This window comes from Manacus candei, unplaced genomic scaffold (assembly GCF_025592945.1).
Source record: "Manacus candei isolate 608988 ecotype Guabito, Panama unplaced genomic scaffold, ASM2559294v1 h1tg000088l, whole genome shotgun sequence".
Classification (NCBI taxonomy): Eukaryota; Metazoa; Chordata; class Aves; order Passeriformes; family Pipridae; genus Manacus; species Manacus candei.
Window position 1 is genome coordinate 8895401 of NW_026138136.1, and position 13125 is coordinate 8908525.

General features: G+C 36.0%; 1 protein-coding gene across 3 annotated transcripts in view; it reads left to right on the forward strand.

The window, feature by feature from the left end:
- Positions 1-13125, forward strand: part of GALNT1 (polypeptide N-acetylgalactosaminyltransferase 1) — an 88413-nt gene that overhangs the window by 38643 nt on the left and 36645 nt on the right. For all 3 annotated transcript variants that reach the window (XM_051812649.1, XM_051812647.1, XM_051812650.1), the window contains 2 exons: positions 4206-4435; positions 10561-10735. In XM_051812649.1, coding sequence (XP_051668609.1) covers positions 4297-4435; positions 10561-10735 — 314 coding nt within the window. In that variant the 5' untranslated portion in view covers positions 4206-4296. The remainder of the gene's footprint in view (positions 1-4205; positions 4436-10560; positions 10736-13125) is intronic.

A 13125-nucleotide genomic window follows, 5' to 3' on the forward strand; every position in this document is an offset into this window, starting at 1 on the left:
TGTCCCTGCTCATATGCTCAGGTTCATGTGGCACTTGGCAGTGTCATTGATTCATATCTGAATGAATAACCAAGGGGTGCTTGTCTAAAAGCTAAACTCAGGCAGATTCATCAGTCTTTCAACAGCATCCCAGGAATTATAACTGTTCTGGAAAGGCTCATCCACAGGCTTTTCTCATGTTGCCACAAGTCACTAATTTCCCATATTTGTCTCTCACTCACTCCCCATCTTAGGAGTCTCCATCCACTTATCCACTGAGTGCAACGCCTAGCTGTCTCTTCTTTCTTGCATCATGGGGCTCAGACTTGTGGCACTACAAGGTCTCTTTGAAGATGCATCTACCTACTGTTCATCATTGCTTACTTTGTCCCATAGACCCTTCCACTGAAGAAGCAACACCTCAGGCAAAGCATCCATCCCATGGGTGAGGCCACCACCACTGCTTCAGCACTAGGGAGAAGAACCAGGCATATAGCCCAAACCCTGGATGGTGGAGTCCTCTTCCCAGACCTCTGGGTCAGATTTCTGGTATGCTAAGAACACTTGCTTCATCTGAGTTTCTGGGCCCTTCTGCTTCACTGCTGTGCTGTGCGAATTCTGCTGGTAAGCAGACAGGGGGATTGCTGTCATAAAATCAGTGGTAAAATAATCATGAGATGGAAAACTGCCCAAGAGAGTGAAAGGCTTCCTCTAAAGGTACAGGGAAGGGCCTTATCAGTGGTAAACAGTGTGTTGAATTTCTGCATAACCATCTCTTCATGACTTCTCTGAATCCTCAAAGGATTCAAAAGGTTCACAAAGTGTCTCTGACATTTCACTGAACTGTCAAAGGAGTTTTCTTGTGTTAGAGGCAGATATACCAGCCTATGCATTCTAAAACACTTGATATTTTTAGTATTTTTATGGACAGAAAGTCTAGATTATTATGATGATTTTCCTGGTGTCTTGCTAATTTGAGAATCCCTAAGCACTGTGTTCCTGTGTGTTTTACACTTTCTTTTATAGCCTAATATCTCACAAGTCTGAACTTCAAGAAGTCCGAGATTATAAGAATTGATACAGTTTTCTTTCAAAACATGTGATGTTTAATTAACATTTGTGTTCTTTAAGTACAAACAGGATTATGGTATGACTTGATTCTTTACCAAGTCATTTCTACAGTGTCCTGATTTGGAGTAAAAGAAAACTATTGTATGGAGAGTTTAAGTGCAGTCATACTATGTCAGAGAGATCTTGTCAGTATACAGTATTGGTTTGTGCTAATGGTCGATACACATATCTAGGGAAGAGAATAGGAGAAATTGTAAGGATACTTCCTCACTGTACTCTCCTAGCATGCAGTGACTTGAGGTTCACAGTCAGGGACTACCTGAAGTAGGGGTGAGCACTTGGTATTTAATAGCTGATGAATAGAGTTGTAGCACTGGCAGTGTATTGTGACAGGCAGTTCCCCTGTGTGACTACACATTGTAGGGAATACATTCCTTTTTGTTTTTTAACCTCTTGCTGCTAAATTCACTTGATTTCTGCCAATACAAGACGGAAGAGTAAAAGGCAACAGTTGATCTCAATTTACCATCTCCATACAGCTTTTGATTTTACAGACCTGCCACTTGATTTAGGTTACATCTTTTCAGCCAGGAAAAATGCTACTTTCATCTTATAATGAAGCTGTTCTTTGTTGAATTCATCCTTTCACACTTCTCACTTGTTCCTTCTAATCCTTCTGTATCCTTTTTGAAATTACAAGACTGGATGTTCACACAGCACTCAAGATGAGAAAGCAGATACTATTTAATGGCATAGGGTTGGTTTGGTTTCTACTTTCTACTTAGTAGTCTGTAACAAATTATTTTTCTTTTACTGCTGCCAGTGGTTTTACAGAACTTCATAGTGCAGCTCCCAAGATCCAGAATTCAGGTCTATCCTCGTGTCTATTTAAAAAAAATAAAAGGACACCAGAAAAACAACCAAAAAACCCAAACAAACAAGCCCTAGGATTTTTTCTTAACATACCTCACTTAATGTTTTGTTGTGGTAATTTCATCCATTTTATCCTCAAATTGTTAATTACAGATACTTTTGCAGTTCTTAATTTCATACAACCATCCCTGTACACCGAAACTATATAGCTGCAAACTGGGATCCCAAACAAAATTCATTCTTGGCATTTGATGTTCCCTTACGCAGGAAGCAGAGGGATATATACCCTTCTGGCACTGTACAACTGAAAGGCTTCTATGTTGCTATGCCATCCAAACCTGTGCCAATTCATTGTATATGGATGCATGGATGCGTCTGCTGCCAATAAGAAGAAATAAGCTGTATTTAGAAGAGGGTTGTCATCTTATTTTGCCTTCAGAAGGCCGAGGGGAAATAGGGGTCAAATTATGACAATGAAATGCTAAAGGAAGGGCTGTCTTAAATGATACAGGCTTTTTTTTGAGGTTTTTTGCTTAGTCATGGCTGATGTGGTTTAACCCCAGCTGGCAAAAGCCCCTCACAGCCACTCACTCACTGTCTCCCCACCCTGGTAGGAAGGGGGAAAGAATTGGAAGAATAAAAATGAGAAAATTCATGGATTGAGATAAAGCAAAAGCTACACAAACAAGAAAAATAGAACAAGGAATCCATTCACTACCTCCCATGGATAGGCAGGTGTTCAGGCATTCCCAGGAAAGCAGAGCTCCATCACGTGTATCAATGGCTAGGGAAGACAAATGCCATCATTCCAAACATCCTCCACTTCTTTTTTTCTTCGCCCAGCTTTATATGCTGAGTGTGATTCCATATGGTATGAAATATCGCTTGGACCAGTCAGGGTTAGCTGTCCCAGCTGTGGCCCCTACCAGCTCCTTGTGCATCCTCAGCCTCCTCGCTGATGGGGTTGGGTGAGAGGCAGAAAGGCCTCGACTCTATGTAAGAGCTGCTCAGCGGTGACAAAAACATCCCTGTGTTATCAATGCTCTTTCCAGCACTAAGCCAAAACATGACCCCAGCTAGCTGCTGTGAAGAAAATTAACTCTACCGCAGCCAAAACCAACACAATGGCTTGTGATTAAAGTTCTCCTTTTCAATAAATTCTTCAGTTTACACTGAAAGCATGTACGGAAAACTGTGTGCATTTACCTTTTAAAATTCTAGTGTGCGTTTGAAAAGTCTTACTTTCCCTTTATTTTATAAGTTAAGAGTATCTGCAATTCTAATTTTAACTGGTAAGCTGTCCCCACTGGGAAACATTTCGGGAGCACCTCGAATTGAAATATGTCTGCTATGGCAGGAAACTTGTTAGGGTAAACAAAAAAATAAAATTAAAAACCTCTATATTTTAGTGTAAGTGACTAGGCTCAAAGCTGTTCTTGATTCTGCACTACCAGTCGTGGAAATAGGCAGTCTTTGTAACAAAGTTCATTTGTAATTTGAGTAGGGCAAAAGAGAATTTCAAAGGTTGGCATTCTAAAATTCTAATGTATACATGTTGAAAAATGTATAAAGGTTTGCTCTATAATCAAGTGTTGAGCTATTAAAGTCCCTGTAAGTGTCAGAATTACTAGTTGATACCTTTAGCTTTGAATACCTAGTAAGTGATCATAGTGGCTTATGGGTACTTTGTTAACCTTCCCTACTGTTTAACTTTGCCAAAAGGGATGTTTATTTTTGGTTTGCTGAAAGCAAAGCATTTGTCTTTGTGACAAATTTGTAATGTGCCATTAGACCCTATGTAAAACACAGGCATTTGTAGGCTAGTATTCCTAGTATGGGCCCAGAAAGTCAGTGTGTACTATATGGGAGGAGCATGAGAAATATTAGCCATGGGCTTCACACAGTACACATTGATACCTTGCTTCCTAGGATGTTCCTGTTTTTCATTCATTTAGATTGTTCCAATTTCCAGAGGATCCAGAGAGTTCCAATTTCATTTGATGTGCCTACCTTCTTCTTCAGTGGCACAGGAGAGGACTCTTTTGATCACTCATTTTAACATTTCAGATAATGAATGTTGACATAGTAAAGGACTGGAGTCATGCTGCTTTAATTGACCCTGTTCCCTTAATCTCACTGGAATGCATAGAGCATTCGTTTTCTTACATACAGCATTTGGTGATTAAGTTGCTACCTTTAAAATGGAGTTAAAATTTCTGCTTTTAGCATCTATGCTCAGGTAAATTTGGTGACTTTCTTTTTCTTTTTTGTTTTTTTTCCAGATATAGAACGTGGTCTCTCAAACTGGATTAAAACAACCTGTTGATATTTTTATTTATACTTTTTTATTTTTTGTATTTGACTTAAAGTGCCATGAAAAAATTTGCATATTGCAAGGTGGTCCTTGCCACCTCTTTGGTTTGGGTCCTTCTGGACATGTTTCTATTGCTGTACTTCAGTGAATGCAACAAATGTGATGAGAAAAAAGAACGAGGCCTGCCTGCTGGAGATGGTAAGTTTTCTGCCTGAGTGTTCTTTAAATTATGGTCATTTAAAATTGCACTCTTTTTATACATTTGGGATTGTTTTTCAGCAACAATATAGCATTGCGTCAGCATTTAGGTGTTGTAGAATGTTCCATGTTTCTTTGAATGACTAGGGAATAACCACGTTGCCTGAAATGTATGATGCAGACTTAAATGCTTAAGATGTAGCATTTTAAGCAGTAATGTAAATGAAAAAAATAATTAAACTATGCAACAAGAAGTTCAAGAATGTAAGCTATGTTAATATAATCTAAAGTATATTTTAAATTTACACCGGTGAGGAAGCAAAGGCACTTTTATCTTCACTAGACTTGGTAGTAAAACAAACTAAACCAACAACCAAGCTTACCTGGCTGCCTGCCCCTGCAAAAAAGACCTCAACCAACCAACCAAACCAAAAAACGCCCCCTGCCCCCAACCCCACCTAAGCAAAAGTTTGGACAGTGACTGTAGCAACAAGGGACAATGAGTATTGTAATGAAAATAAGTTTATGAAAATAAATATGATTAACTTGGTTGGAGAAGTGACAAATGAGCACATGCTTATGTTTGCAACTTTTTTTAAGTGACACCTGTATTATTGCATGCTAAAGGTCTTTAGATAAGCTTTCAGTTTTGTTATTGCCATCTTCGTTTCCAAATGCCAGTTAGATGAGCTGGGTATGGGGTTTTTCGGGTTGATTTTTTTTTTTTTGAAAACACTACTTTTTATGTTGCCGACTTTGTTTTAAGGAGGTCAACATAGTTGATCACATGGAAGAAAGGATTGGTGTGGGGAGATTTCTCATCCCTGAAATGTCTCAGCATATGCATTTAGAACTGCAGGCGGCTGCCGCCTCCAGTTCATTTGTGAAACATCTAATTTTGTAGTGTGGTGTCTCTCCCACCTGAAAGGCTGTGTCTGTGTTTCACTGCTGATATAAGAAACTTATGCAGTGATACTAGTTATTAAGTCTAATCAGCCAATTGTACTCAAGATTAATGCTTTCCATCACAAAAAACTTTTTCAGCTGTTAACATCTGATATGGACAGCCTTGTCCTTCCTGGGAAATTTTCTGAAGTATTTTAAGAATAATGTTGCTCTGTTGCAGAATAACACTAGAGAGATATTTAGGAAATGTCAGGTTTGGTTTAGTTGAGTTTTTTCCCCATGATGAAAACAGGCTAATACAGAGAACAACGATGTGTAAGAATGCAGAATTTCTGTGTGCAGTGTCTCTGAACTGTTTTTTCCACAACTGCATGCAAACATTTTAGAGAGGTTGTAATTCACCTGAATTTTTGCAGAAGGAAATTAAATTTTCAGTTGCTTGCATTTAATCTTTCAGGTTTCTTTTTCAATAAGCACACAGGAAAGTGATGAGAAAATTAATTAGGCTTATGTAGAAAGTATATCTTTTACAGGAACTCAGTCTTTTTTTTGTTCTCTTTTTATTTTTTTTTTTCAGAAGTTGGGAAATTTTTTTGATGGTAAGATGACTGATATATTGTTGTATAGGAATGGATCCACTTTTTGGATTCCCATAAAGTTTTTACCCCACGCTAAGAAGAGAATTTATGCCAGGCTTCTTTAGTGCTGTTGATTGTATTTTTTTTTCTGTTGACAAACAACAATTAAAGTCAATATTTATCAAACTTAGTTTGATATTTTGATGATGTTGAAATTTTAGGTGACTTTATGTGTAAAGTCAGTGGGGGGAACTTTCAGGTGAGGGAAAGTCTGCAGTTTTGACAGATTAGTATTATGATGTTCCCTATGCAACACTAGCTTTACTTAGGTGAGTACAGTCTTCATTCTGACCTTTCACTAATCTGTGTGTGTTAAAATCCTTGATATCTTTTTAATATCTTATAGCTGACTGGTAAACAAACAAAAAAAAGACAAACAAAAAACCACACAAACCAAGCAAACAAAATCTTGTGTGTAGTTTTGTATGTTTTTTTGGGTTCTTTTAAACAGCTGATTTGTAATAAGGTATGTACAGAAATAGGTCTGCTAGAAACCATGGTTGTAGTTGACCCTGTGACTTCCTTTTAACCGAGTTGCATGCTTGATCATAAATATTTTTACTTGTTCCAGTAGTTTACCAGCTTGGAATCTCTAGTGGATTGATTCCTGCTCAGAATGTCTAGAATCTTCAGATAACATTGAGGATATTTTTTCTGTGAAACTTTTATCAAAATCTGGTTTTTCACTTCACTTTCTTCACTCCTATTAATTTCCATAATTGAATTAGTTTTCTTGATTCAGCATAAATTATATAAGAGTTCTGAATTTAATAGCCTCTTGTCCTTGTCACTCTGGTATATAACTTCACTTTGCCATTCATGGAAGAATTCCATAGCATTTAATGAATCTACTTGGCATATAAGTAAGTTTTTCTGAAGAGTTTTTGTTTATTTTAGGTTGTGCTTGTCTAGTTGGAAAAATTAGTCTTTAGCTATTTCAGCAGGAGCACAGGATTTTGGAGATAATTTTGGACAGTTCGGGTTTTCATGAAGTTAGGATGTTTTCCATAGGAAATGAATCCTTCTTTACCCCTACTTAAAAGTTTCTTAAAGGTATGATTGCAAATCAGCTTCCAGCTTTGGCACTTGATATGGTTTCTAAATAAACTTTCAAACTCATCCTTTTTCCCTTTTTTTTTTTCCCTCAAGGTGCATTCCCCTTGTTTAATTAGTAGAAGCACAGGATGGTGGGGAATCTTTCAGATTTAGGATTGGTATTGCAAGAGTCTTGTAGTCTCAGCTCCTTGCTATTTATGCTCTTTTCTTGGGCAATGACAAAATATGGCCAGTCATTTTTGTCAAGTACCAGTCAAGTCTTATGTTCTGAATTTTGAGCTCTGGTAAAGATAGAATCTCTAAATTGTGTCTTGGTTCTGAGAAATCTCACCTGCATGAAAAAAATCCTAAGAAAAGCGAGCAATTTCAAGATGTAAAATACAGGTTGAATTTTTGAAAATGCAAACTGTTCATCATAAATCAGTTTCGTTTTGTTACGGCTGAGGTGTGTGCAAGAGACAGAACTTCTCTGAACTTTTACCTGTCCAAACAGCTTTCTTGTAATTATGGTGATGCCTCCAAAGGTGATGATTTTGGACTGGTCGGTTTACATTGTTGTAGCCACTAAAGACATCTCACCAGAAAAATCGACCCCTTTTTCCTGGCTTTAGGTGGTCTTAGATTTTGAAGTGTCTGGCTTTCATCAGGCATATTGCCTGGTAAAAAGAAATTTGTAGTCCACAGACATAAGCAGTTCCTTATTTTTTAATGAAGATCTGGAAGAGATCAAGCCCCCTTTGAAACCAATGGTTTATCGATAAAATTAAGAGATGTCTCGGAAAACATTACTAGATTTCCCATCGGATTGGGTGATGATTAATGACTTAATTCATTTAGTTCTGAAACTTGTAGCTGTAAATTAAATTTCTGTTTTTTAGAAGTATGTCATCAGTACATGCCTACAGTCCTTCAAAGGAAATATTTTTTTTTTTGTATTTAGCTGACAGAAGAACACTGTGGTTTGAACGCTTAACAATGTGTATTAGTCATTTTGGGAGAACATTGTTGGTTTGTGTTTATGTGAAAACTACGTGCTTTTGTGGGAAAACAGAAAACCATAAAAAAAGGCATGGTTCTCAGAAACTTCAGATGGTTAACTTTCCTTGGAAAGTCATCACCCTGTCTGTGCACCAAGTTTGACTGTCTTTGCATTTAATGAGTTGAATAAAACATCTGGATCTGGTTTGTTGTTGCTGAATTTTTCTGCAAAAGAATGGAGTACATTACTGAGGTAAAACATGTAATGAAGTAATGTGTATTTACTAATGAAATTTAAAAATTCAACTTATGAATTTGTGGAATTTGTACACCAGGATCCAAGTCACTGGTGTGCTAAACTCTCATCTAACATCAAAGTCTGCAAACGTGAGAGATGAGTTTTCAGTTAATTTAGCTATTCAATTTGACTGTTTTAGTAAACGTTAAGGAACAACTGGAAGTGTAAATGAAACAGGAAATGATTTTTTCTTCTAAATAGGTAATTTGGTAGGATAAGACATTCACTCTTCAGAGTTCTGAAAAACATGGTGAATATACCTATATTCTGATTGTTTTGGTTTAATTGTTTTAAGTATGTGGAACACTCATTGTCTAATCATTTTATGTCTAAGTTAATTATATTCTCATTGCTACACAGTTAATAAAAATTATTATGATAGTCCACGTAATAATAGCTGACTATATAAAATTAAGCCCAAATAATTACCTTATTGTATACCATAATTTTATGTTAATTACACCCAGAAAGGCACAAATTCTAATTTAAAAGGTTGTCCAATTGCAAATCAGAAAGTTTTGATGCAGGTTCAACCATACCTTCTTAAGAGGCAACGATGCAAAGCAAGCTGTTTGTTCAGTTTAGCCCATGGCCAAAACAAACACCTAGGCCAATCTGTTCAGGATCTGCTTGAACATACTTATTCTATCAATTTTCAGTGTATGAGTGGCTGGCTTACAACTTCTAGAATTTTATGGCTCAACTGGCAGTCGTGGGGAGTTTGGTAAAAAGAAAGCATCCTTACAGTGGGAGGATTTTCTCTGCTAATTGTTACTGTGTGAATGCAACTAGTGCAATTTCTTCAGGTACTCGAAAATGAAAGTTTCTCAAGGAGCACGTTGTGCTTGTTACTGATTAGCGCTAAATGCAGGCTAGCAAAAAGTCTTATTTATTAGTAATATATATTTTAAGCCTCAGTGTTTCATCAAGGATGGAAGGCTTGGGCTTTTTTTTTTTTTAATTTTACTTTTATGCCTTGTGTGGCTATTTGCTCTTTAATCACACTTTGCTATCCTAAGGTGCAAATTAAAAGTAATTTGAACCTAGGCTTATTTCTAAAGGAATTTGGTGTCTTTATTTTAAAATACTTCCTATTCCTCTGTTTAGATCTTAAATTACTATTTTTTTTAATTAATATTTTTACTGAATTTTTAATATACCTTAAATTCACTATTTTGGCATTTCTTTTCAGAAGAAAAGTGAACGGTACTTGTAAAGAGAAGTGTAACTTTTTAAAAGACATTTGTTTTTCACTTATTTTGTTTAAACCCCCAAATAATTCAAGAGTCGGGATTCCTTTTTGCCTCCCTCTCTCCCTCTTCAATTTTATCAGATAGTTGATATTTAAGATTTTGTTTGTTTAAAGATGTATAGTGTTACCGGTTTAAGTACTAACATTAAACTCCAAATGTAATTTCGTTGACTAAAAATAATGTTAGTGCAAACAGGAGAAATTATTTCTAAACTGTAAATGCCAATGTCATTCTGTCAAAATAAAAATGTGGAAATAAATGTAAAGCTACACTTTTACTTTAATAGAACCTTTACTGGTCTGGAACATCAGACATTTATCACAGAATCACAGGATATTTGCAGTTGGAAGGGACCCACAAGGATCACTGAAGTCCAATTCCTGGCCCTGCACAGGAAAGCCCCAAGAACCACACCATGTGCCTGAGAGCACTGTCTAAACAGTTCTTGAACTGTGTCAGGCTCATTGCTGTGACCACTTCCTTGGGGAGCCTGTTCCAGTGCCCAACCACCCTTTGAGTGAAGAACCTTTTACTAATATCCAGCCTAAACCTCCTCTGATGCAACTTCAGGCCATTCCCTTGGATTCTGTCACTGGTCACCAGAAAGAAGAGATCAGTGCCTGCCCCCTCCACTTCTTGAGAAAGTTGAAGAGTACTGTGTGATCTCCCCTCATTTATATCCCAGATTTTTCTTGCACACACAGACTTTCCTGGAAAAGTTGGATTTTCTTTTACAGAAACTTTAGTAAAGTCAATTATGATGTAATGATGGATAGAAATAAATCGGTATTGGGTTTTTTTTACATGAATTGTAGTGTCTAAGAATAGCATTTAACTATTTCTGTTAAACTCCCAAATGTGAAGATTTGTTTTCACTTTCAAAACCTGGTGGGGTTTAGAACTATCTTAAATATGAATGCTCCTACAGTGTAAAATAATGTATAAACAAACAAAAACAAGCCTAAAAGTAGTTAGTAATGTTTTATTTATTATTAGTTCCAGAACCCATACAAAAACCACATGAAGGACCTGGAGAGATGGGGAAGCCTGTGGTCATTCCTAAAGAGGAGCAAGAAAAAATGAAAGAAATGTTTAAAATAAATCAATTTAATTTAATGGCAAGTGAAATGATTGCACTCAACAGATCTTTACCTGATGTCAGGTTAGAAGGGTAAGTACTTTATGTTGTATCAAGAAGGTACTTTTGTTTAAATGAAGACTGTGCAAAGAGTAATCCAAAACAACAGTTTGGTTCTGTAAGATATAACCTTCAAGCAAACAGTTGGGTAATTTCCTGTATATAGGATACTTACTGGTAAAATAAGATGGAACCGCAGAAAACCAGTTTTCTTCAGTGTTATTTAATTTTGAATCTGATTACAAGTATGAAGCCCATTCAGAGAATAGAAATTAATTTGGTTGAAGGAAAACAAAGTTAGTTAAGACTTGACATTTCAGGAAAAAATTACTTATTTGAAAAATTCATGCACTGCTTCTAAGGAGGCAGTCTAAAATTCTGCATTATATAAAATAGAAAAGATTGGATGATGAGGAAAATCCTTTAAAATGTTGTTACCTAATGAAATGTGCAAAGCTTCATTTAGATTGCATTATAATGTTTTCTAATATCCATCTGGTTTGGTTTTGATCTTGCCTCTGAAATATTGATCCTGTCAGAGCTATTTGAGTCATAAGTAATTAAAAAGAAAATTGTAGCCTTGTTTTAAAGAAAACTGAGCTTCCATTACTCTCCTGTGACTCCTCTGACAGAGTAGCTGAGGACTCCCCCTTCCCCAGCCTCTCTTGTTTATGAACGGGACATTCAAGTTGAATATAGCTCATGAAACAAAATTTTCCCAATTATCTGCATTCTCATGCAAGATTCAGATGCTATAGAAACCCTGTTTCTTTAGAAGCTCTGTTTTGCTTCTATATACACAAGGCCTAGCTTCTGGATGAAGTTTTCATCTCCTACCTCAGAAGATTAATATTAAGAGAATGAGATGAAACTCTCTGTGCTTTTCTTTTTTTAATGAGTGTTAAAGAGCTGGTTTGTAGGTACCTTCATCTGTTGTGATGAAAGTGATTTTATGTAGTGTGTGAGTTCCTGGTAGTGCTGGTGTTCTTAATAATTGAGGCATATTTTTCAAAATACAATTTCACGATCTTGAATTAGTGTAACTTTTCAATCAATTTTCAGATATATTTTTAGTCAGATTTTTTGGTCACTGCTTGTCTGTTACTCACTGTAGTGGAAGAATGCAAATCATGAACTTGAAGGTTTTCTTTCCAATCTGACAGATGTTGTTTGGTGGGGAGAGGTATATCCTTATCTCTTGTGTTATTGCTCTGGTCATTGTTGTAACTTGGCAATGGGATCTCTTGGATTTGTGCAAATTCATATCTAATGTCTGCCCCCTTTTTCACAATCTATAGGATAAAAAATTGCCTCCCTGTTAAGTGGTGACTTCCACTGGCAAAGAACTTGTAGTTAGGATTCTCAACTTGCTTTAGCTGCAAGGAAAATCATCTGCTTCATTGGGGAATTTTGTCAAAGTTGAGATACTAAGATGGGATTATTTCTGCATGTTTTTCTGGAAGAGCATAATGGAAGGAATTAACAAAAGTTTGGGGAAGCAATAGTTACAATTTTTGGTTATTTGGATGGTAAATAGAAGTAATGTCTTCATTATGACCCTGAAGTATGAAGAAATTAAATATCATCTTTTTTCAGCATTCATATTTGAAAACTTGCATGTATATATTCTACCATTTCCATAATGTAAGTGAAAAGATAAGAAAATAAATTTGTGGATCTAAAAAGTTGACATAATCAACTTCAAAATTAAGCTTTGTGAGGTCTAGACTTTAAATTAGCCAAAAATGGAAAAAGAAATTGTTACAAACTATTAAAAAAAATATTGCCTAAGCATCACTCAAGCTTGCAGAAAAATGAAATTACAATTCTATAATTAAGTTTAGCTATAGGAAATTTTTGTCTTTCACACTTGGTTATGCTCTAGAATTATTGTGTTTTGCAGTAAGACAGGCATTGTAAGTTTTGTAATGTTGCATTTACTTCTCTTTTCCATTTGTCTGGATACAATACTGTCACTGTACTCTGTGTGTGAAAGCGGAATCTTAGAATAAAATTTTGGGTAAAGTCTAAGGGCACAGTTGGATTTTCTGTTCTTGTAAATTCCTGTCAAATTTTTTAACATTTACTTTCTGTGTGCATTTTTTAGTAGATTTTGAGAGAAAAATTATTCCCAAAAATCTCCTTTGTCTTTTTTCAACATGTACTTTATAAGGTCATTCTAATTAAGAAGCTGGGGAGTGTGTTAGCATTTCCCCAGCAAATTTGAGAACAATACTGTCTTTACAATGAAAGAATATCTTAATCTGTATGGATGGATTAGTATTACTTTTCAAAAACGCTGTAACCATTTTCAGAATTGTTAAAACTATAAATATCCTCTGGTGTTATGTGTATGTCTTATGAAACTATCTGATTAGTCAAAATACTTAAAGGTCAGAAATGCTTTGTGCTGCATTAGTGGA